At 33.8% G+C, this 25,000-nt stretch overlaps 2 protein-coding genes across 2 annotated transcripts in view; both read right to left on the reverse strand.

The window, feature by feature from the left end:
- LOC137617812 (probable G-protein coupled receptor Mth-like 1) overlaps positions 1–25,000 on the reverse strand; it is a 32,143-nt gene that overhangs the window by 6,594 nt on the left and 549 nt on the right. The window contains exons 2-5 of the mRNA XM_068347763.1: positions 18,003–18,485; positions 16,809–17,801; positions 16,371–16,449; positions 2,339–2,517 (exon numbers count right to left, since the gene is read on the reverse strand). Of these exons, the coding sequence (XP_068203864.1) occupies positions 2,339–2,517; positions 16,371–16,449; positions 16,809–17,801; positions 18,003–18,228 (1,477 nt within the window). The 5' untranslated portion in view covers positions 18,229–18,485. The remainder of the gene's footprint in view (positions 1–2,338; positions 2,518–16,370; positions 16,450–16,808; positions 17,802–18,002; positions 18,486–25,000) is intronic.
- Positions 19,737–22,890, reverse strand: LOC137618022 (uncharacterized). The gene is made up of 2 exons (XM_068347941.1): positions 22,855–22,890; positions 19,737–20,843 (listed from the first exon to the last, which is right to left on the reverse strand). The coding sequence occupies exons 1-2, from the start codon at positions 22,888–22,890 to the stop codon at positions 19,737–19,739; spliced, it is 1,143 nt and encodes a 380-aa protein (XP_068204042.1).

A 25,000-nucleotide genomic window follows, 5' to 3' on the forward strand; every position in this document is an offset into this window, starting at 1 on the left:
AATATGATATTTTCGTCACTTCGGAAAATATTCATTTTCCTGGGCCTTGTAGCGCGTTGTGGTTACTGCGCATGCGTAAGCTATTTACTTGACCTTTTAAATCCTTATTTCGACAAATACCACGCTGATGCTGCAGCCGAAGTCAGAATACTTAGCTTATTATGCATTGCATTTTGGTACAGTTGGATAAAAGAATTTCTGGCACACCTCACTCTGAAAATGTGCAAGCTGCCACAACCTTAATGGGATGTGATCACGCAACTAAACAGATAGGATAGGGAGAGATGACGTAGGTGGTGGGCGGGTCTACACACAGGAACTTGCAGTGAGGGTGTGACAGGGTACATTTCCTCAAAGAGAGAGAGGTGCTAGGAATTCTTGTGTCCAATTTTACATTCTGTAGTTTTGAGTTAGCTATAGATTATTATTATTATTATTATTATTATTATTATTATTATTATTATTATTATTATTATTATTACAAGATAGGCTATTACCATAGTTGGAAAAGCAAGAAGCTATAAGCCCAAGGGCTCTAACAGGGAAAAATAGCCCAGTGAGGAAAGTTAAAAGCGTATTTTCAACCCTAAACTCACCAGAGATGATCGTGCAAAACTATTTTGAGCTCAATTATGTTTTTGAAACTACGAAAATATTGATTCCCGTAAACATACTTTTAGATATTCTATTTAACATAATGCACGCCTGAAGAATTAACTTTTCAATTGAATTTGAAAATAGAAGAAGATAAGGTTGAAGAGAATTGGCAGTTGTATGAGAAGAAGCTTTAAAGGAATATTGGATAAAGGCAGATGAAGGCAGAGTGCATTGCATCTCAGGATGAAAGGATGCTGCCAAGAAATCATTGGACTATTTACAGTGAGCCACGCAATATACATAGTAATCAGTAACTCCCTCTTTCTCCTGAGTGCTATTCTCGTTTATAGAATTATCATTAAGTTAGATAATATGAATTATTATCATTATTATTATTATCATCATAATTATTATTATTATTATTATTATTATTATTATTATTATTATTATTATCAGCTAAGCTACAACCCTAGTTGGAAAAACAAGATGTTATAAGCCCAAGGGCTCCAACAGGGAAAAATAGCCCGGCGAGGAAAGGAAATAAATAAATAAATAAATAATATGAGGAGGAATAATTAACATTAATAAAATGTTTTAAAAACAGTAACACCAAAACAGATATTTCATATATAAACTATAAAAAGACTTATGTCAGCCTGTTCAACATTTTGAACTTCAAAAGTTTGAACATTTAGAGTTCTTTTGCACTGTGAAATTAAATAATAATAATAATAATAATAATAATAATAATAATAATAATAATAATAATAATAATAATAATAATAATAATAATAATTTCAGCAAAAGGCATTTACATAATAGTAGAAAATCCTTAAAACTCCTGAACCGGTCAAGTGGAAAACTGGATAAATCACAAAATCATGAAATAAGAATACTGAGTACACGGATGATTTAAAAAATGAGATAATGGCAAACTATAGTTATTAATCATTACTTGTTTTGTTTTTCAATTTTCAGGATAATAACTTCAAGTTTGAGTAGATCTGTTTCCATACAAAGAAGCGTTTGTTCTGAACATATTTTTGGAATCAATATAATAAAAATATGAAACATCACAATCACGATAATATTGTTAAGAATTCAAATCAAACGAAAAGATATTGGCTTGAATTACATTTTTTACAGAAATAGTAATTGTTATGTTATTCAATGTTGGGAACATCATCAATACAGCTCAATAGAATTAGCATATAGGTGAAAAGACCTATTAATAATACATATTACGCAAAGCGTACAGACATTCCCAGCATGTCATATAGATCCAGAAGGTGGAACTGAGTGAACCGTCCTTGTAGAAGCTTGTGTTGCGCTAACGTTTGATAACAAAAGACCAAATCACATGAAAGTTATTTATGATACATCTGAATATTATATAATATTTAAAAAATGGAATACCTGGGTTATTTACAAAAGCTATTTTTCCTTTATAGTTATATCAATATTAGTGAACAGTCAAATTAAAATATAAGTTATACAAATGTTTTAAAGCTACAGGGAAATGAAATATATTCTAATAAGTTGGAAGATAAATGAAAGTATAAACGAGTAATGAGATAGATGCCTTGAAAGTAAGATAGTGTATTGAGAGAGAGAGAGAGAGAGAGAGAGAGAGAGAGAGAGAGAGAGAGAGAGAGAGAGAAATACGTTTATAGTCGGAACAGGATCTCACAGAACTGAAGCAAAACAACTTTTTTCAATTAAAAAAAAAAACTTCACTTACTATCAAACCAGCAAGTATTTTCTCCAAAGTCAGCTCTGATAAGGCCGAAGTCTTTCGGGAGTGCGTCAATAATTGCAGTTATAGCAGCGATAACGAGAGGAAATCCCCAAGAGTACAGAGAATACAGCCTGAAGCGAACTTTAGTCTGCTCGCTTGGCTCTGGGCCTAGTCGCATGGACCTGAAATAAACAAGTTTTGTGAGAAAGACAAAATTACAGGATATTTTACAAAAAGCTAATACATTAAATGGTACTTTGGAAGTTATTGAAAAAAGTAGCACCGAAAGAAACTGCCAATGAGCATAAACCTCCCTTTCTTCTGGAGCTAAACAATAAGCATGTTCGAGTTTTCTGGAACCCAGAATAGGAGTAATCACAATTTAAGAAATTCTAATTTTGCATGCCCGTTCTCACAGTTCATTTATAATCTGTTCTCGTTTCAGTACTCATGGGACAACATTAAAGGAAGAACTGTTCTGTAGTTAGGTATTCAGTATTTCAGTGTTGACTCTCTGGGATATCAAACATTCTGTATTCCAGATTAAGTCATAGTTGAAAGACATCATCAGTGAAATAGGAGAAATTTTCTTGGGATTATTAAGATTACATTAAACTTTGAGGCTTAAAACCACCTTAAAGACTGCAGAACATTAAAGATAAGATATAATGGGGAAAAATGAATTCTTTCATTCGCTAGGATAATTATCTGGGGGAAGGTGAAGATGTGATGACAGATTTATTTACAAAAAAAACAAAGCAGAGTAACAAGGCCTCTTTGACATATGACTGTAGAAGTGAGATCCTACTTGTGGTAGTAAATAAAACTCATGAAATGTAGAGTTGGATCCCAAATCAGAATTTTCGATGCCTTGAAATCATTGACAAAAGACCAATTTTCAAAGACTACGAGAGACCAGGTAAAGCTCATCAGGACGCCATTTTGTCCCCACTAGCTACAAATTGCAGTTCACAAGGTTCTATTATAGAAATTGAATGGGTATATGATCAAACTATGAAAATATGAAAAAATATTTTGAGCTTGGCTCTGTACTTGAAATTAGTTCATCAGCTTCTCTCATATTTAGAGAAAAATTGTTGGGCTGTCGACAATATATTTTTAAATCACTCTAAGATACGTCAGATGTCTTAAAATCAAATTAATTATTCGAATTATGAGTAGAGAAGACAGAAAGAACTAAGATCCACTTCTAGCTTTTATACTCTTATTTTTTGTTAATGTTCTTTGTATTGCAATTCCATGTTTTATTATCTTTTAGTATTCAGATTCCATAATGTCCTGAAATTCGGTTTCAGCTACTATGAATCCTCGATTTATTAGGATTTAATGAATTATTTGAAGTTTGGGCGCTGTACCAAGTATTCGGTGAAAAATTCAGAAATTTCCAAATTCTAGTTTAGGAGTTGTGGTTGGGCACCATAGTGGGGGTTTAGACTTGCCCGACTGACGTTCTGGTGAGTATCTATTTTGATGAAACTGGAACTGAAACCAGCCACCTTTAACCTTTATGACTGCATAGGATTAATAGAAAGACAGAAATCTTGCATTCATTCAATTAAAGTTCAATTCAGAGAGGTCAATGAAGCAGATGACCCGTAGTGAAGGGCATCGTGCCATGGGATGTATATTGCTCGCATTTACTTGACGGAACTCAGCCACCACATAGGCTTTCGAGGTCTGACGTGTGTGAGAATTATAAGAATTAAAACATCATCCCTAAAGACGTCCATCGCCTACACAAAGGAATTCACTGCTGGGGAAAATACATTGAAAGTTTAAAGGTTTAAAGTCCGTTCATGAATGGCAGAGGCAAGGGACAGGGACGTTGCCTTATCAAGCAGGACAATGCACTAGAGACTGGTCATATATCCAATTGATCAGTGCCTAAGCCTCCTCTCCACCCAAGCTAGTACTAAGAAGGGCCAGGCAATGGCTACTAGGGACTCAGCAGATAGACCTAAAGGCTACCCCCAAACACCACATCCTTTACTCACAAAGATGGTGATGTTGCAGCGACGCAAAGGAACTAACGAGTTTGAGCGGGACTCGAACCCCAGTCTGACGCCCACCAGTCAGGAACGTTACCACAGTGGTCACCACAACCCCGAAATCAGTTTTGTGTGTCCAGCAAAGGACAGAATAAAAAAACGTAAATGGCGGCGTGGAAACAGTCAATAAGCAGGCAAATACATAAATGGTGGAAGTGAAAATAGGAAAATAGTCGACCTTCTTATCTTCTCCCTCCCCCTCCCCCTCTTTTTACACCTCCGCATACACCCCCTCATCCTAATTCTCCTCCTTCTCCTCTAAAGTCACCCAACCAAGTCTCCTCTTCTACTGTACTTCTCTTCCTCCTAACTACTCCAAAGCTAACCACAGTCTCCTTTTTCTCATCTCCCATCTAAAAATTGGCCTCCCTGGCCCCAGTTGTTGTAAATATAGCCAAGATTCATATATCAATCAAGTACTAACCTGATCTAATCTGACCTAACTTAACATGACCTTAAATACACAGCTAGATACCATAAATTTTAAATGTTAATTTACTCAGTTTAAAAATGAATCCTTGGTACGACAGAAAGACCTGTTGTTTGATTATATTTTAATTACATTTACCTGATTATTTTCAGAAATAAAAGATATGCTTACATCTTCTCTAAAAGTTTTCAATAGGAAAAAAATAAAATGTTTTATTTTATTTTTCTTCCTTTTGTTTTTTTTAAGTTTTTATAGTTTATATATGAAAGATTCATTCTTAAAATATCTTTAATTGTTAACTACTTCTCTTGTAGTTTATTTATTTCCTTATTTCTTTTCCTCACTGGGCTATTTTCTCTTTTGGAGCCATTGGACTTATAGCATCTTGCTTTTCTAACTAGAGTTGAAGCTTAGCAAGTAAGAATAATAATAATAATAATAATAATAATAATAATAATAATAATAATAAATTGTGAGATAATAGATGCCTTAAATACCATATTAAAAAAAACTAATAAGCCTTACAATCAAATCCCCTATCATAAAATAATGATTTCCATCATAATAATAAACATCATCATCTTCATCAAAATTATTCCTTTCACTATTATTAGTACCATCATCATCATCATTGAATGTTGACGCACAAAAAAGATGAAATGAAAAGGAGAGAAAAATAACATGGAAATTTGTTTATCAAATTTTCTGTTGTCATTTGATAAATTTAAGTGTGTAGTTGATAGTGGTTTTATCAATTTGCTATTAAGAGTAAGATATTATTTTATTTATAACAAAAGTGATTCAGATAGTATTCTTTAATGATCTTCTTAAGCAAATTTCATAATATATATTTTTATATATATATATATATATATATATATATATATATATATATATATATATATATGTATGTATATATATATGTATATATATATATATATATATATTTATATATATCCGTGCGTGTGTGTGTGTATATAGAAAAGGTTCCACAATGATAAAAGTTAAGAATAAAATTATGTGTATTTTTCACATTATACACAAGACCTTAAATCTTATAGTACTTAATGGAATTATAAATAAACATTCACATACAGTATATATATATATATATATATATATATATATATATATATATATGTGTGTGTGTGTGTGTGTGTGTGTATGTATATATATATATATATATATATATATATATATATATATAGAGAGAGAGAGAGAGAGAGAGAGAGAGAGAGAGAGAGAGAGAGAGAGAGAGAGAGAGAGAGAGAGATAAATTGTTACCATGCATATAAGGATTTTCCATCTTAAACCACCTTTACATGATAATTAGTCACTACCGTTTTGGACAACAGCCATAAACCTCTATTTATCCTCATGGAATGCAAATTTCCCCACATCTCAGTTGAACGGGGAATTTCCCCTTGATTCATTGCCCTTTCTTAACCCAGCTCTAATTACTTGATCTATTTGGTTCCTAAGTATCGAAAAATTCCCGTCAGAAAATCCCCTCACAACCAATATCAGTTGCTCGCTTATAAATCGCTGCCAAGAAGGGAGAACGTTGTAACCTTGAATACAGAAGTTAATAATTGGAGGAGATAAGGGCCACTGTCTTATTTACGCGATACGTTTCTTTTACCACTCCGTTCAACCCCACTTTTTTCCTACCTGATCCTTCACATCAACCTATTTTTCTTTTATGTGTGTCCTGCGGGCATAACAACAAAAGCTAAGGTATTCTACGTAAGCTGCAGGTTACGTGTAATGCTACAAATGAAGTTGAGAGTAACCGATGATTACTCAAGATGCTATAATTACGGAACAAAAGTTTGCAAATCTTATTATAGAAAAGACATAGAGAAACCACGATACAAATGGTTGTTTATGTAGATTTTACCCTCGCAGAAGAAGAAGAAGAAGAAGAAGAAGAAGAAGAAGAAGAAGATGTCTTTGGCATGACCTTAACCTTTGATATTTCTTAAGAAGTTTTGGGGGACTACATCCAGGACCGGGTCCTCGCTCTGGCATAAAAACGATGCTTCTGAGAACTGGTTCGATGGTTTATTGTTGTACTTTCGCGTTTACTGTTTTGCTTTTAGCGCTATAATAATTGTTAAGGATATTTGTAATTCTCTGTTTTAATTGAAACATACTTATGGGTTAACAGTAGGACGCAAGTTTTATGAAGATAATAATAATAATTATAATAATAATAATAATAATAATCATAATAATAATATGTATATGTATATGTATATGTATATGTATACGTTATATATTGATACACATATGCAAATACATATATTCATACACACGTTCATATATATATATATATAATATATATATATATATATATATATATATATATCTTGAGCTATCCAGTCTATCACCTACACTAGTAAAACATTTTGAGCCTCGGTTAGAGAAGTTAAACAATACTGGGCCTGATAAATAATATTAATATAATGATATTGATAGTTCTGATTAACTAGCCCAACAATGATATATATATATATATATATATATATATATATATATATATATATATATATATATATAAATATATATATATATGTATATATATATATATATATATATATATATATATATATATATATATATTACATATACAATATATGTATACTGCATGTGTGTGCTTTTGTGTGCTGTGTAGCGAACCAAAATTTTAGTTACAATCAGTTATCCCAGAAATATATATAAAAAAAAACTGATTTGTAATGGAAGAGAGAAACACGAACGTACGAAAGGTGAAAAATAATTATTAAAGAAATCGATATTGTAGATGAAATATCCTTCGTTCGTTTGAATAGTTTTTGTAGACCAGCCAATGGAACAGTACGTGACCATGACACAACCCGTGAATGCAAGTTTGAGTTTAGTGAAAATAAAAAAATAAAAAGTTGGGGATGGTTTTTTTTTTCTTTTTTTTTGAGAGTGGTGCTATATAGGGGCTTACTGAAATAGTCAATACGCTGAAAACTTCAATAATGGCTCAAGGTCTTTAAAAATCATTCTTGAAGACTAGCGCTCCTTATTTAAAATATGTAAGTTGTGCAGTTTAGTACAGAAGAGGCTCCAGTGTAATAGAGCGAATCGGATCAAAAGACTAATTTTGGGGAAAACAGGGTAAATCAAGGTTATGAAGGAATTTGAGATCTGAAAAATATAACATTAAGTAATGTATTATCAAGGTAGGCTCAGATATTGCCATAGGTTTTTAGCAATATGGAGAAATCGTCTAAAACTGCCATAAACTCCAATAACACTGTTGTGACGAGAACGTTGGTGTATTGATACGAAGAGAGCAACCTAACAACTAACATTTTTTAAGTTGTTGTTTATATTGCCTGGCCCTTACGCCCAAGCACGGTCTCTTCCACACTTGCAGCCTGTAGGTGTGTTTTGGGTTTGTAGGTGGTTTGGGATATGGGATAATCTGCAACTTTTATTTGTAGGCGGTTTGGGATGTGGGTTAAGGATAATAGGCAATCTTTTATTTACTACGAATTTAGCTTTCCTTATTTTTAAAGGCGCCCCAGCCTCTTTAGGTCAAAGGAAACGGAAGAAGGTGACGGAGGGGAGAAAGCGCCCTCCCAAAGGAAACCCCCTGACTCCCGTCGTTCAGTTATAATTATTATTATTATTGCTTGCTAAGCTACAATCCTAGTTGGAAAAGCATGATGCTATAAGCCCAGGGGCTCTAACAGGGAAAATAGCCCAGTGAGGAAAGGAAAAAAGGAAAAACTACAAGAGAAGTTTAAGAACTGTAATATTAAAATAAATCTTTCATATATAAACTATAAAAAACTTCAAAGTAACATGAGGATAAAAATTTCAAAATAACAAGAGGAAGAGAAACAAGATAGAATAGTGTGCCCGAGTGTACCCTCAAGCAAAAGATCTCTAACCCAAGACAGTGCAAGTCCATGGTACAGAGGCTATGGCACTACACAAGACTTAGAGAACAATGGTTTGATTTTGGAGTGTCCTTTTCCTAGAAGACTTGCTTACCATAGCTAAGGAGTCTCTTCTACTCTTATCATGAGGAAATTAGCTACTAAACAATTACAGAGGGAGCAATAGTTAACCTTTGGAGAGATGAAATTTTTTTTTGGTAATTTCAGTGTTGTCAAACGTACGAGGAAAGAAGAGAATGTGTAAAGAAGAGGCCAGACAATTCTGTGTATGTGTCGGCAAAGATGAAATGAACCGTAACCAGAGAGAGGGATCCAATGTAGTAGTATCTAGCCAGTCAAAGGACCCAATAACTCTCTAGCGGTAGTTATTTACGGATAACACAGGTATTTATAGGCCCTCAGGGGAACACATATGGGTGATAATTGTTTAAGGTTTAAAGGTCGCTCATGAATGGCAAAGGCAAGGGACAGTGACATTGCCCTAGCAATCAGGACAATGCCCTAGAGACTGACCATATATTATATGATCAGCGCCCAAGCCTCCTCTCCACCCAAGCTAGGACCAGGGAGGGCCAGGCAGTGGCTGCTGATGACTCAGCAGATAGACCTATAGGCTCCCCCAAACCCCCCAACCTTAGCTCACAAGGATGGTAAGGTTGCAGACACTAATGGCACTAACGAGTCTGAGCGGGACTCGAACCCCCGACCGGCAAACACCAGGCAGAGACGTTACCAATCAAGCTTTTTTCGATAAGGTTGACATTGGCAAAGAATCTCCGGTTGAAATCAATTCAATAGCAAATATTATACTCCAGAAGACTAAATTTACTGCCATATCTTTACTCAGACAGTATCCATAACGTTTAAAACGCTTCCAGAAGATGATTGGAATATGTTGAGGGAAATCGAATAAAAACTTACATCTCTCTTGTCACCCTGGTTGGTTGAGTCCCTGTCCAGTATTTTTTAATGCCGAGGAAGAGGTTCGGATGATGACTCGGGTAGAAGCCATTATCGTCAAATTAAATGGCCGTTGGCTATTTCTTCCCAAGGTCAGGGGGATGAGATATTAAAATATATTTGTGGTGCAACACTTGGAAGGAAAAGGGTGTATATAGATAAATAGATAGATACATACATAGATAGATAGATCGATACTGTAGGCAGATAGACATATACTGTATATCTACTGTATGTATAGGTTCATACATATACTATATGTACTTGTACATACATACATACATACATACATACATACATACATAAATATATGTGTGAGCATATAGATAAGTAGATAGATAGATATATACATAAATGAATATATGTAAGAATATATATATAAATATACATATATATATATATATATATATATATATATGTATATATATGTGTGTGTGTGTGTATAAATGTATATGTGTATATATATATATATATATATATATATATATATATATACACATACATATATATGTGTGTGTATGTATAATGTGTCTTTCTGTGCCTCTCAATTTCTAAGCCAGTAAAGTTGAGGTTGCAAGCCCCAGCCCATGGTTCTTCCCGCCAGCAAACGCTGGTAACCTAATTGTGACATCGAAGAACTAGCTATTGTATAATGTATAATGTATAATGTATAATGTATAATGTATAATGTATAATGTATAATGTATTCAGTCGGAAAACCGCTTCTCTGCATCTCCTGTAAAATTCTTCTTTGGAGGTGTCAGTCCACATCTGAGCTAATTAAATTCACTGGGGAAAAAATTATAAAACTCTGGGTGTGAGCATAACTTGCACCAGTAAATGAGGCAGAGAAAAAACTCAAAGGTAGAATGGATGGCCTCTCTCTCTCTCTCTCTCTCTCTCTCTCTCTCTCTCTCTCTCTCTCTCTCTCTCTCTCTCTCTCTCTCTCTCTCTCTCTCTCTCTTATGACATCCTACATTTAAACCATTATTAAATGTTTCACCAAAGCTTACATCATCTCGTAGCATCAATACAAAAATATTTCAGGCCAACTATTGTCTCCTTATTTCCTTTCCTCACTGGGCTATTTTCCCTGCTGTAGCCCTCGGACTTATAGATTTTTCAGCTAGGATTTTAGCTTAGCTAGTAATAATAATAATAATAATAATAATAATAATAATAATAATGAAATGAGTTTAATCATAAAAATATTGATTTTACTATAATCCCGACTCTTAGGCTGCTAAGGCATTCTGGACCTTGATCTTAGCTTTTTAGGATAAGTCTTTCACAATGAGAGTTCGGCCTAATTACGAAAATGCACACAACTGAGAAAAAAATCTATTTTAGGTACATTATATGCGGTACCATTTTAACGAGAATTGATCCAGTGATGCTCTCCTATATCTCCCAATTAAGTTTAATTTTAATGTTCACTAACCAACAGCTGCTGTATACAGTGTTGCTAGAAAAATTATCGTCCCCTTCATAAAGAGCAAGTGTCTGGTGATATATGTATATATATATATATATATATATATATATATATATATATATATATATATATATGTATACACTGTCTATATATAAATAGTGTATACATATATATACATATATATATATTTATATATATATATATATATATGTATACACTATATATATATATACAGTGTATACATATATATATATATATATATATATATATATGTATACACTATATATATATATATATATATATACAGTGTATACATATATATACATATATATATGTATACACTATATATATATATGTGTGTGTGTGTATGTATATATGTATATATATACAGTCACGGTGAACGGCAACCACTCGGAAAACAACACTCCGACAAATTGCTGAATCAGTAGGTTGTAGTTAGGAAAGCGAGAGGGGGTGTATGCATGTATGCATATACGTGTGCATATGCATGTGTGAGTGCGTGTATATGCATATCTATCTACATATTTAGCAATTATTTATGACTGGTTGCATACACTAGTACTGGAATATCCAGTGAACCGTCTCGGATATCTACTTGTTTACTAATAATACTATCTATTATTATTATTATTATTATTATTATTATTATTATTATTATTATTATTATTATTATCATCGTTGTTGTTGTTGTTGTTGTTGTTGTTATCAACTTTAAGAATCTTTGTTTCTGAGGATATATTCATCAAATGAGTTATGCCCCATTTGAAATATTATTTTTGTCCTATGGAGATTTTTTCAATTTAAAAGCATGGGCTTTTGTATTTAGTACCGTATGCGAGTTAAAAGAGCGAGAGAGAAGAGTAGACATATGAAATGCCTTTTACTGTAAATGATACCTTTAGAAACTGCGAAAATATCATTATGTAGGTTCCATTAGACCTAGAAGAATAAACAACTCTAAGAGCCCAACATTTTCCTAGTTCAAGTAAGTCAGTATCATGATCAGAAAAAAAATAACAGGTTTATGGAGCTGCATAAGCCTGTTAGCGTGTTTTCCAAAACAGGGAGGAAGGGGTTGTACAGAAATCCACACCCCCCCCCCCCCCCACCCACCAAAAAAAAAAAGAAAAAAAGAAAAAAAAAAAAGATCAATACCATGACCTTCAGAATAAAGTGCAAAAAATATTCCGTCAGGAGAAAAGAAACCGGTAGTAATTTGATATTCGGTTTCAATAAGCAAGAATTAAGAGCAGTTCACTAAGTGCTAGATTAAAGCAGATATTCGTTTAATCCAGTTTTACGCTGTTCCAGGTTATAGAATCATTCTCTAACATAATCTTCAAATCATTTGGCAAAAGCATTACTTCAAACTAATATCGAAGAAGATGGAGACTGAAAGCCTTTTGAAGTAGTTCGGCGTATCACATAATTTTCAAAATTCATTACATCAACGTACTACTCTAAAATAGCTGCAGTCTAATGATATGTAAAGACTTTTGTAAAAACTACCAAAATCTATGGAGAAAAAAATATATAAAAGGATAGCAACTTTCTACGCAAAACTATTTGTATAAAAATAAGAAATGTTGTTTGGTACTGAACTTAGTTTATCTTAATTATTCAAGCAATAAAAGTAAGTAAAAGAGCTTTTAGAGGGCGAAGAGCTCTGTGACTGAAGTGAAGACAATGCTCGACAGTATTAGTCTTGGAAACAGGTATTAGTTTAGAATTGGCCAGAAAACCGGACATGTTTATAGATTGAGCAAATATTCGACAAGAAGTTTTACTTGTCAGATTAATTGCTGAAAAAAAAGAAGAAGAAAATGCATAATTAGTTTGATAATCATTTTGCTAGTTTGTGGTTACCACTTTCCGTAGGAATATGGTAGAACTTTGGGAGTAGATCTTTGTAAGGATTAAACAAACGATCCAAAAGTGGGTTCTAAACACAGAAAATTATAATAGAATAAACAAAAATTATATTACCACAAATTTTCACATAAGAGCTACACGAGATACACAATAGATACATTTGCTCATATATGAAATAAAGTGAATGAATGATAAAATTAAGATTGCATTTTTAGGGCGTAATATACAATAACAAAAACATATATATATATATATATATATATATATATATATATATATATATATATATATATATATATTTATATATATATATATATATAAATATATATACATATATATATACATGTATATATATATATGTGTGTGTGTGTGTGTGGGTGTGTAAGTGTGCGTGTGCGTTTTAATCAAATTCAATACCTATGACGATTTAAGCTCATTATGTCTTCTTATTTCAAATAAAAGATAAAAAATAATAGATTGATTCCCTCTGTCTATCAGACTAAATCATCCAAATGTCTCTATGTTGTTAATGTCTGTATTATTATTATTATTATTATTATTATTATTATTATTATTATTATTATTATTATTATTATTATTATTATTATTATTGTTATTTTAAATCCAAGTTGGAAAACCAGGATGCTATAAGCCAAAGGGCCCCAACAGGAAAAATAGTCCAGTGAGAAAAAGGAAACGAGGAAAAATTAAATATTTTAATAAAAGTAACATAGATATAAATATTTCCTATATAAACTATAAAAACTTTAAGAAAAGAAGAGGAAGAGAAATAAGATAGAATAGTGTGCCCGAGTGTACCCTCGAGCAAGAGAACTCTAGCCCAAGACAGTGGAAGACCATAGTACAAAGGCTATAGCATTACCCAAGACCAGAGAACAATGGTTTGATTTTGGAGTGTCCTCCTAGAAGAGCTGCTTACCATAGCTAAAGAGACACTGAACAATTACAGTGCAGTAATTAACCCCTTAGGTGAAGAAGAATTGTTTGGTAATCTCAGTGTTGACAAGTGTATGAGGACAGAGAAGAATCTGTAAAGAATATGCCAGACTATTCCTTGTATTTGTAAGCAAATGGAAAATGAGCCGTAACCAGAAAGAAGGATCCAATGTAGTACTATATCATTACTGCTTAATGTCTCCAGTCCTTTGGAAAATGTATATGGCCCTACAACTAGCATTCTGCAGCTTTGTTTCCTGAGCGGACTCAGGGGCGAATCCTCAAGGACCCAAAACCATAAGACTAAGCTCTCTTTATAGATTTATTCTTTGAACAGGAAGACGCAATTGGAGATTTCTTTAGAATAAACCAGGAAAAGTAACTAAGGCAGTCTTCAAAGTGCATGAAATTCCATATACAGTAATTGTTGTGATTTCAACTATTATGGATAGACGCTTGTGGTGGTCGATGTGGTAACGTCCCTGAATGGTGATCGCCAGACGGGTGTTCGAGTCCCGCTCAAATACGTTAGGTTCCTTTGGTTGCCGCAACCTCACCATCCTTGTGAGGTAAGGATGGGGTTTTTTGGGGAGCCTATAGGTCTATCTGCAGAGTCATAAGCAGCCATTGCCTGGCACTCCGTGGTCCTAGCTTGGATGGAGAGGGGGCTTAGGAGCTGATCATATGCATTTATGGTCAGTCTCTAGGGCATTGACCTGTTTGAAAGGGCAATGTCACTGTCCCTTGCCTCTGCCATTCATGAGTTACCTTTAAAAAAGGAGAAATTTGCAAAATAACACCATAGATCACATGACTGTACTCCTTTGTATTACCCCATTAATAAAAACAATCGAGATCAAGGTCTCAGATTTAACAGAAAAAAAAGGACCAGAATATAACACAAATTCTGACTCACGTGAAAAAGACTTGTCGATGGGGCTACTATCAAAAAAAAAAAAAAAAAAAAAATCTGTAAATTGACTCATGTGTTTTACAGAGCAGTCAGAAGATTTGATAATAGGGTTTTGACCCTTTCATATGTCACCTAAGTGTTTTCCTGCCCTCTTCGGCAAGAATGTTGCATATTGATCAATCACATGCAGGTACTTAAGTGGCCTCACGAGGACTAGAAAAATCATGCAGTCATTGAAATGGCTGGTAGGTTTGATCAGAAAGAGCAAAGGAATCTTTAAATTTTTTGGAAGCTGCTGATTTTTCATGACATTGGCATCTATATTTGTTTCCAATCTTAGCTTATGTAATACATAACTGGAAAACAAATGTGAATTTTATCTTTTAGATTATAAATCAAAATAATTTTTTTGTATTTGTAATTATATTATACTCCTCCCAAAGTGTAGACTCAAAGTACAGAAATGATATCCGTTTATAATTGCCATAAGATGATGATTGTAATGAATACATTCTTATCTGATTTGGGCTTCAAGTATTATGCCAAAAAGCGAAAAATGTTCAATAATAATTGATTTCTTTCTCACTAGGTAAAAAGTGGAATATGATCTTTCTCTCAATATGTAAAATGTGGAACATGATCTTTCTCTCAACAAGTAAAATGTGGAATGTGATCTTTCTCTCAATATGTAAAAAATGCAATGTGATCTTTCTCTCAATACGTAAAAAATGCAGTGTGATATTTCTCTCGATATGTAAAATGTGGAATGTGATCTTTCTCTCAATATGTAAAATGTTGAATGCGATTTTCGCAGATTTTTCCTTCGAGTCTCGAAAGTTTTGCTCAATAACAACAAAGAAACTGAAGACTTTTTTGTTTTCTAAGAGCTTCTATAATGGGGATTTGGCAATAAACGTGCAATATGCGGTGTGAAATGCTAAATGCCTGGAAATGTATACGATAAACTGAATGCAAAAATCCCGTAGAGTAGGGTTCCCATGCTGTATATGACCAGAAAAACAGCCCTCAAAGTGAACCAAGTAAAGATAATGAAGAAGATAATCCTGCTACTCAACTAAAGGTTTAAAGGTTAAGTCGAACATGAATGGCAGAAGCAAGGGACAGTGACATTGCCTTACCAAGCAGGACAATGCCCTAGAGACTGACCATATATACAAATGATCAGCGAACAAGCCCCCTCTCCACCCAAGCTAGGACCAAGGAGGGCCAGGCAATGGTTGCTGATGACTCAGCAGATAGACCTATAGGCTCCCCCAAACCCCCCTCCTTAGCTCTCAAGGATGGTGAGGTTACAGCGACCAAAGAAACTAACGAGTTTGAGTGGCACTCGAACCCCAGTCTGGCGATCACCAGTCAGGGACGTTACCACATCGGCTACCACAACCTTTAAATCAACAAACTCGTAAGCCAACTCACCTGAGAGTCCACCATATGTCGAAGCACATGACATTCAACCAGAAGAAAGCAGCTAAGAAGCTCAACTGCATCACAGATGCTGCAAAGATTAAAATTCCATCATCTCAGAGGTATTGCAATACTTTTGTGATATGACAAAGAAAATCTACTGTCCTAAAGGTATCAATATCCATTATCAAGGATATTTGCTATTATATGAAAGTCAATGTGGGTTACTTTATAACAACTGTTTTAGAAACAGACAGGGAATATTTCTAAAAATATCACACTTAGTCTTTGCTTTACTTATCTAAGGTTATTTATCCATGCAACCGTCCCACAAATACTAATACATCGCCCTTAAATTCTTAAATATGTTTCAAAAACAAAGCTGGTCCTCTAGGTAATTATGAACTATAGGCTGATCCCAAAAATACGAACAATTGTCTATTATCTTACCCATGAACTTGCAGCCGATATTGTCTGCTTTCTTTGAGAACTGGTGCACAGCGAAAAGGGTGAGGAAGGCAATAAACAAAGCAAACACGTGAGACAAAATACATTTCCCGTGCACCTTTGCATGCATATCTGGAATGCATAGATACACACACAAGGTAATCCCCAGGAATATTGCTGAAAGAAAAACCAGATATGGCTGAAAACTTCGCTGCAGTTCGTGACATGAATCCTTCACCGCGCAAACGAGAGCCATGTTAAATCCATCTCCATTTTCGGATTCAACACAGTATTTAGTTGGAGGGTAAGGCTCTGGAAAGGCGGCCGAGTACAGGCTGCCATTTTGAAGTACCTTGAATTCACTTTGATTCATCCGGTATACTTGCTCGCATAAGGGTAGCCCATACACAACAGCCAGGTCCTCGGGCTTGTCTACAGGATTCAAGGTTTTGACGTCATAAAATGATGGCAATGGTGAACTATGATTTGGATAGGATTGACAGCCCTCATCATTAGAGTATTCGTTTTCTTGACAGCACTTCCTAATGCATGTCTTCCCTGAGCAAGTCTTTTCGTGCTCCTTTTTTTTATCCCTGATGCAAAATTTAGCAAGATATACTGGGGTATTTTCACTTCCGGTTCGAACGCCTATACAATAGTCCCCGCTATGGGAAATACTTTCTATAAAAAGAGATGGAGTCCACGAGGAATGCATGCTTGTATCAGCATTGACCGACATCATCGCATCTTTATCATTGAGTTCTATTATAATCATTTCTTCTATATCTGTGCAGGAAATATTTTGAAGAGAAATGCCGGTCTCGGAAGGCCACCTCGAGGTCTGGTTCTGTAACATAACTGGTGGTGAGAAATTGTTGCCACTTGTGCTTGTGGCGCTGCAACTCCCGTTAAGATCAAGTGAATGTCCTAGTGGACAACAGCTCGGTACAGTTGGAGGTTCCATGCATATCCGTGGCACAACAGTACTGGATTTACCTGAAAGCAATAGTGTTCAAGTTCATAAAAAATGACAAAAAATTTCCCGGTGTCAATCAAGTATAAATCAGAGTATTGAAAATATCTCTCTACATCAATTTCTACATTCTTTTTCAGAACAAACTTCACCTACAGTAACATTATAGGATATGTCCAAGTTATCTAAACCCAGCCAATATGGAATCATACTTTTTGACTCACGTTTTTCACAAGCGGTTCCATTCCACGACTCGTCTATTTCGCAGAAGCATTTCTGAAGAACAACTCTGTGCGTTGTAGATTCCGTCTCATTTGACTGGATTTCAGATTCGTCAGCAGATGTAACGTAACTAACGTTACGCGGCAAACTAATCGTATTCACACTAATTGCTGAAGCAATGGTGGCACTTTGTATCAGCAATACCATAAAGATCGTTGATGCCGACATTGTACAGTAATTGGATTTGGAATGGCAATTTTATATCTATCATCTGCTTTTCCTAATTCTGAATTAACTAAATGTTAGTCACCAATGAGAATGCCAGTGTGCTCTGTCGTGCATCAACCAAGAACAAATTTAGCTAATTTGAAAAAGTTAGAAACTTTAATTTCTTAACGATTCAAATCGCTAATTTATTGGCGAAGTTCTGCTAGACGGCCTTGCGCAAAATGGGCGCATTTCTGTTAAGCAACCTCTTCCTTTCCCTGAAAGAAACAAGAATTGAATGAAATTACTTACTGCTATAAATCTGGCGGTTTTCAATACAATTACATATATCTACAATTTATATAAACCAGTTATTATCAAAGAATCTATTGCAATTACACATTGCTACTGAGTATCTAAATCATTTTAGAACAAAGACTTTCTTGTTGGTAGCTTTGGCCATTTAAAGGATAAAAGATTTTAAATTTCTTAAAAAGTAAATGGAAGGTATTTTTCATAGCGAGAGCAAATAAAACTAGTTTTTAAAACCTTATCTAGTATTTACTGAGATCTCAACTCTATCTGTCTCCCTCCCCTGTCTACTGGCGTCTGTCTCAGATCAGCTCATCCTCTATCTCAACCGGCTCACAAGTCGCGACAAAAACATGAATTAATAATTCACGTGAATACTTAGTGTTAGCCAATATCAGAAACTTCCAGTTTGTCAAAAAATATTTACTAAAATCAAACTAAGATTATTTGACTTTTGATTGATGCAAACTTTGATCCTTCTCATGTAAGTCAATTTGCAGCCAAAAATAAGAAAAATGCAAATAATATTTTTCTTTTATTGTTGTATATTGAGTTTTCGTGTAGCGATAGTTTTCTTTGATGGGGCCGTGTAAGATTTTTGCTTCGCATGAAAGTGATTTTTCTGTTATTGTAAGGCTCTAATACATTGTATTATATTAAGAAAGGAAACCAACTAAAACAAAGGGTTCATATAATGTAATGAAGTTATTTTATGACTAATAAGTGAAGACCACTAAAAATATTTCCCTTGATGGATATCTATTATATAAAACATAAAAAGAAAGGCACTTCACACTTAAAAAGCGTGGAATGTAACTTTTGAAAAATTACAGTTTTGCAATCCTTGGAAAAGGGGCGTTTTGTGAGGCTTGTAATATTAAAAAAATATATATATATTTTGTGAGCCTTGTAGTACTTGAAAAATAACAATTTGGGACACCTGTAACACTTAATAGAAGAGTGTATATGAAGCTTTTGATACCTGAAAAAAGGATACTGCAATATTTGAAAAAGGACACCTTGTTAAACTTGTAACACTTGAAAAGGGATTCTTTACAAGACTTGTAATACTTGAAAAAGGATTCTTTACGAGACTTGTAACACTTGAAAAAGGATTCTTTACGAGACTTGTAACACTTGAAAAACAAGTCTTTACGAGACTTGTAGCACTTGAAAACGGATTCTTTACGAGACTTGTAACATTTGAAAAAGGATTCTCAACGAGACTTGTAACACTTAAAAAGGGATTCTTTACGAGACTTGTAACACTTGAAAAAGGATTTTTTACGAGACTTGTAACACTTGGAAAACAAGTCTTTACGAGACTTGTAACACTTGAAAAAGGATTCTTTACGAGACTTGTAACACTTGGAAAACAAGTCTTTACGAGACTTGTAACACTTGAAAAAGGATTCTTTACGAGACTTGTAACACTTGAAAAGGGATTCTTTACGAGACTTGTAACACTTGAAAAAGGATTCTTTACGAGACTTATAACATTTGAAAAAGGATTCTCTACGAGACTTGTAACATTTGAAAAGGGACTCTTTGCGAGACCTGTAACACTTGAAAAAGGATTCTTTGCGAGACTTGTAACACTTGGAAAACAAGTCTTTACGAGACTTGTAACACTTGAAAAGGGATTCTTTACGAGACTTGTAACATTTGAAAAAGGATTCTCTACGAGACTTGTAACATTTGAAAAGGGACTCTTTGCGAGACCTGTAACACTTGAAAAAGGATTCTTTGCGAGACTTGTAACACTTGAAAAAGGATTCTTTACGAGACTTGTAACATTTGAAAAAGGATTCTCTACGAGACTTGTAACACTTGAAAAGGGATTCTTTACGAGACTTGTAACATTTGAAAAAGGATTCTCTACGAGACTTGTAACATTTGAAAAAGGATTCTCTACGAGACTTGTAACACTTGAAAAGGGATTCTTTACGAGACTTGTAACATTTGAAAAAGGATTCTCTACGAGACTTGTAACATTTGAAAAGGGATTCTTTACGAGACTTGTAACATTTGAAAAAGGATTCTCTACGAGACTTGTAACATTTGAAAAAGGATTCTCTACGAGACTTGTAACATTTGAAAAGGGACTCTTTGCGAGACCTGTAACACTTGAAAAAGGATTCTTTGCAAGACTTGTAACACTTGAAAAAAGATTTTTTACGAGACTTGTAACAATTGAAAAAGGATTTTTTACGAGACTTGTAACATTTGAAAAAAGATTCTTTACGAGACTTGTAACACTTGAAAAGGGATTCTTTACCAAATTTGTAACACTTGAAAAAGGATTCTTTGCAAGACTTGTAACACTTGAAAAAAGATTCCTTGTGAAGCTTGTAATACTTGCAAAAAGATTACTTTGTGAAGGTTGTAACATTGGAAAAAAAAGATTCTTATTGTGACTTTTAACACTTGAGAATTGTGACACTTGAAAAGAGTCACTTTATGAGGCCCGTAACATTGGAAAAAGGATTCTTTGTGAGACTTGTAACATGTGAAAAAGGGCACTTTGTGAGGTTTGCAATAAGTGGAAAAGGATACTTAGTGAGACTTATCATATACAAAAAATAGTGAGGATCATAAACTTACAAAATGGCACTTGAAAAAAGTCGCTTTGTGAGGCGTTTGGTACTTGACAAAGGATGCTCTCTAAGGTTTGTAATATTTGAAAAAGAATACTTTTTCAGCACTTTGACATTTGAAAAAGGACTCTTTGCGAGGCTTATAACACTTGTGAAAGGACACTTCGTGAGGCCTATAACACTTGAAAACACGCTTTTTTTAGGGTTGCATTATTTGAAAAGGGGTTCTTTGTAAGTGTTTTAGCCCTTTAAAAACGCACTTTCCAAGGCTTGTAACACTAAAAAAGGAAGCTTAGTAAGGCCTGTAACACTTGAAAAATTGGGTTTTGCTGGGCATACTTCATTTGACGTGTACCACTTGCAAAGGGATATTTCATAAGGTTTTTATCACTCAAAGAATTACGGTTTTTTAAACCATTAACGCTTGATAAAATATGCTTTTTGAGGCTTGTTTGAAAAGCTCCACTTTTAGCTCTACGTTTTTCTTCTGTCCACCGTAGTAAAATGTCTACTTTTCTACTTCAGCCACTTCACATTTTAATCCCTTCCTTCTCATTATTACTTTTAATTGGTCTTATTCTTGTTTTTTGGAGGAGTGCAGAACCAGTGACATAAAATGCGTAAGCATTGTTAATATTATTATCATTATATTAATATTATTATTATCATTATTACTATCATTTGCTAAGCTACAACCCTAGTTGGAAAAGCAGGATGCTATAAGCCAAGGGGGTCCAACAGGGAAAATAGCCTTGTGAGGAAAGGAAACAAGGAAAAAGGAAATATTATAAGAACAGTAAAAACGTTAAGATAAATATTTCCTATTTAAAGAATAGAAACTTTATCAAAACAAGAGGAAGAGAAATAATATAGAATAGTGCGCCCGAGTGTACCCTCAAGCAAGAGAACTCTAACTCAAGACAGTGGAAAACCATGGTAGAAAAGCTATGGCTTTACCCAAGATTAGGGAACAATGATTTGATCTTGGAATATCGACCTAGAAGATATGCAGAGCTATCTGTGTACAGTGAATTGTGCAGTGCAAGCAGAGTATAGTATCTGTAACACTATAAAATTGGTGTTGGTGCTGTCCAACATTCTACTCTGCTCGCTTCATCAGCTACTAATCTCAGGGTACAGTTCTCTTCCTTAAGGGTACACTCGTCCACACTATCCTATCTTATTTCTCTTCCTCTTTTTCTCCTGAAGTTTCATAGTTTACATATGAACGATTTATCTTAATGTGGTAACTGTTCTTAGAATATTTCATTACTTCTCTTGTAGTTTGACTATATCATGTTTCCTTTCTTCACTGGACTATTTTTCCCTGTTTGAGCCCTCAAGTTTATAGCATTCTACTTTTCTAATTAGGGTTGTAGCTTAGCTAATAATAATAATAATAATAATAATAATAATGGTGATGTTTTCTGTACAAGTCAACACACTTCATATCACATACACAGTTATAAAAATCCCTAATTTTAATTGGATATTCTCCGTAAAAATATACTGTTCTCAGCCGTATTCCAGTAAAATACGGGCGACCGTAATTTTACCATAATTTGCTATTATCTTTTATGGGTTGGTGACCGTAGTATCACTCTTTTACGTCAATATACCCGTTTTTAAAACGGTAAAATTCCTGGAATAAATGTTGCCAGACATTCACCGTGTTTTTTTTTTTTTTCTTTTTTTTTTTTGTAAATTTTTAAATGCGTACAAATACTGCATTACGTACATCTGTTTTGTTCTTATGGGTGATCTGGTGTTTCATTTCTATGATTAGCACACTACCGAAATACGGAAAGGTTCCTCTTAGCAACTGGAGACAATCAGACGTTTGACGGATCTGGAGCATACCAACCTTTAGGTGGGTAACTCTCTCAAGCCACGTAACTCCACTTACTCACCGATAACATCACCTGAGAACATGAAACCGGTGTGGTCAGAAAAAGAAAAAATAACTTTAAATACTAATGTCACTTGCCGAACAATCAAAATTAAAAAAAAAAAAAAAAAAAAAAATTTAATCATGTGGTCGACATGCCACTGACATGGCATACGAGGCAATATCCCAATCTTTATTATTATTATTATTATTATTATTATTATTATTATTATTATTATCATTATTGTTATTATTATTATTTGCTAAGTTGCAAATCTAGTTAGAAAAGCAAGATGCCATAAGTCCAAGAGCTCCAAAAGGGAAAATAGCCCAGAGAGGAAAGGAAATAAGGAAATAAATAAATATGAATCGCTATTGCTCTTTAAGTTACTTCCACTTATACTTCTGTCGTTATCTACAGTAAGAAAATATCATGTCAAAACGATCATGAGAAGCCTTTTATTAAGTAGCTAAAAAATAGTATTTCATTCCATGACGAAATGAAAACCAATGATTGTCACATTTGGGATACGTTTAGTCATAACGGTGTGACTGGATGATTGTGGCCCGGTAAATAATAGAGAGCCAAGGGTAAAACTATCCTATAAAAAACAGGCAGTCAAGAAAGACCAGTGATGAGAATGAAAATGAAAGAAAGTGGATTCACATGTAATGGAAAAATCCGTTTTTCTTTTTTTTTTTTTTTTTTTTTTTCTTTTTTTTTTTTTTTTGGTGAAATAGAATGATTATAAACACTGCAGTCAAATATTCGTTCCATAAAACATTTAATGAAATGACACCAGTTATCTAAGATTTTGTGCCAAACTTACAAAATCCTTTAACGTTTCTTTTCCTATTTTTCGAACATATTTCTTTTTGCGCAAGGAATTAATGGTGTGTATGAAATCACGACAAATTCAACTGAAATTTATATGATTAAAAATATTAATATAAATCAAAACTTAAAGCTGTTTGTAAAGTTTTTCTTTAGTGTGATATCTAAAAAAAAACTTTGTTTACCTTATCTTATATATTAGTGTTTAGATGCTCCAAAAACGAATTAGATAGATTAAAACTAAAATAAAATCTAGATTTTTTCAGTTTCTTCATCTTAATCATTGTGCTTTATTGCTATTATTACTTTATTACTATCATCACTGCTATTGCTATCACTATTACAATTACCATCGCTGTTACTATTGCTATTATTACTATTACTATTATTACTATTATTATTTTTGGGTGAGCGCCAGCGAAGTGACCTAGCAGAAGTGGATCTCGCGTGGTGAAGCAACAGGTGACTTTTAGACTTCGGCCTTACTAATCGTTTCAGACTTTTTTTTATCAACTGTTCTATATAAAATCATTTCTTTGATGTCGGATAGTCTATGAAAAGTCTATCCCGAGGTAAGAAAGTATTTGATAAAGAAAAGTCTATGAAAAGTCTATCCCGAGGTAAGAAAGTATTTGATAAAGAAAAGTCTATGAAAAGTCTATCCCGAGTTAAGAAAGTATTTGATAAAGAAAAGTCTATGAAAAGTCTATCCCGAGTTAAGAAAGTATTTGATAAAGAAAAGTCTATGAAAAGTCTATCCCGAGTTAAGAAAGTATTTGATAAAGAAAAGTCTATGAAAAGTCTATCCCGAGTTAAGAAAGTATTTGATAAAGAAAAGTCTATGAAAAGTCTATTCCTAGGTAAGAAAGTATTTGATAAAGAAAAGTCTATGAAAAGTCTATTCCGAGTTAAGAAAGTATTTGATAAAGAAAAAGTCTATGAAAAGTCTATTGCGAGGTTAGAATATCTTGCTGCTTTGTATAGTGCATTCAAGAACATGCCTCTCTCTCTCTCTCTCTCTCTCTCTCTCTCTCTCTCTCTCTCTCTCTCTCTCTCTCTCTCTCTCTCTCTCATACACTGCCCTGATCTCTTTCGCGTCACGATCTGAACTTATATTTTTTCTTCTTACCAACTCTTAACCTGTCCGATATTTTTTTTTTT

This window comes from Palaemon carinicauda, chromosome 24 (genome assembly GCF_036898095.1).
Source record: "Palaemon carinicauda isolate YSFRI2023 chromosome 24, ASM3689809v2, whole genome shotgun sequence".
NCBI classification, from domain to species: Eukaryota; Metazoa; Arthropoda; class Malacostraca; order Decapoda; family Palaemonidae; genus Palaemon; species Palaemon carinicauda.

Bases quoted from the DNA above. Each gene is read 5' to 3' on its own strand.
- LOC137618022 (XM_068347941.1), bottom strand. From the start codon at position 22,890: ATGAAACACCAGATCACCCATAAGAACAAAACAGAT. The intron at 20,844-22,854 runs GTACGTAATGCA...TCTTTTTTCAAG, and splicing joins CCCATAAGAACAAAACAGAT to TGTTACAAGTCTTGCAAAGA.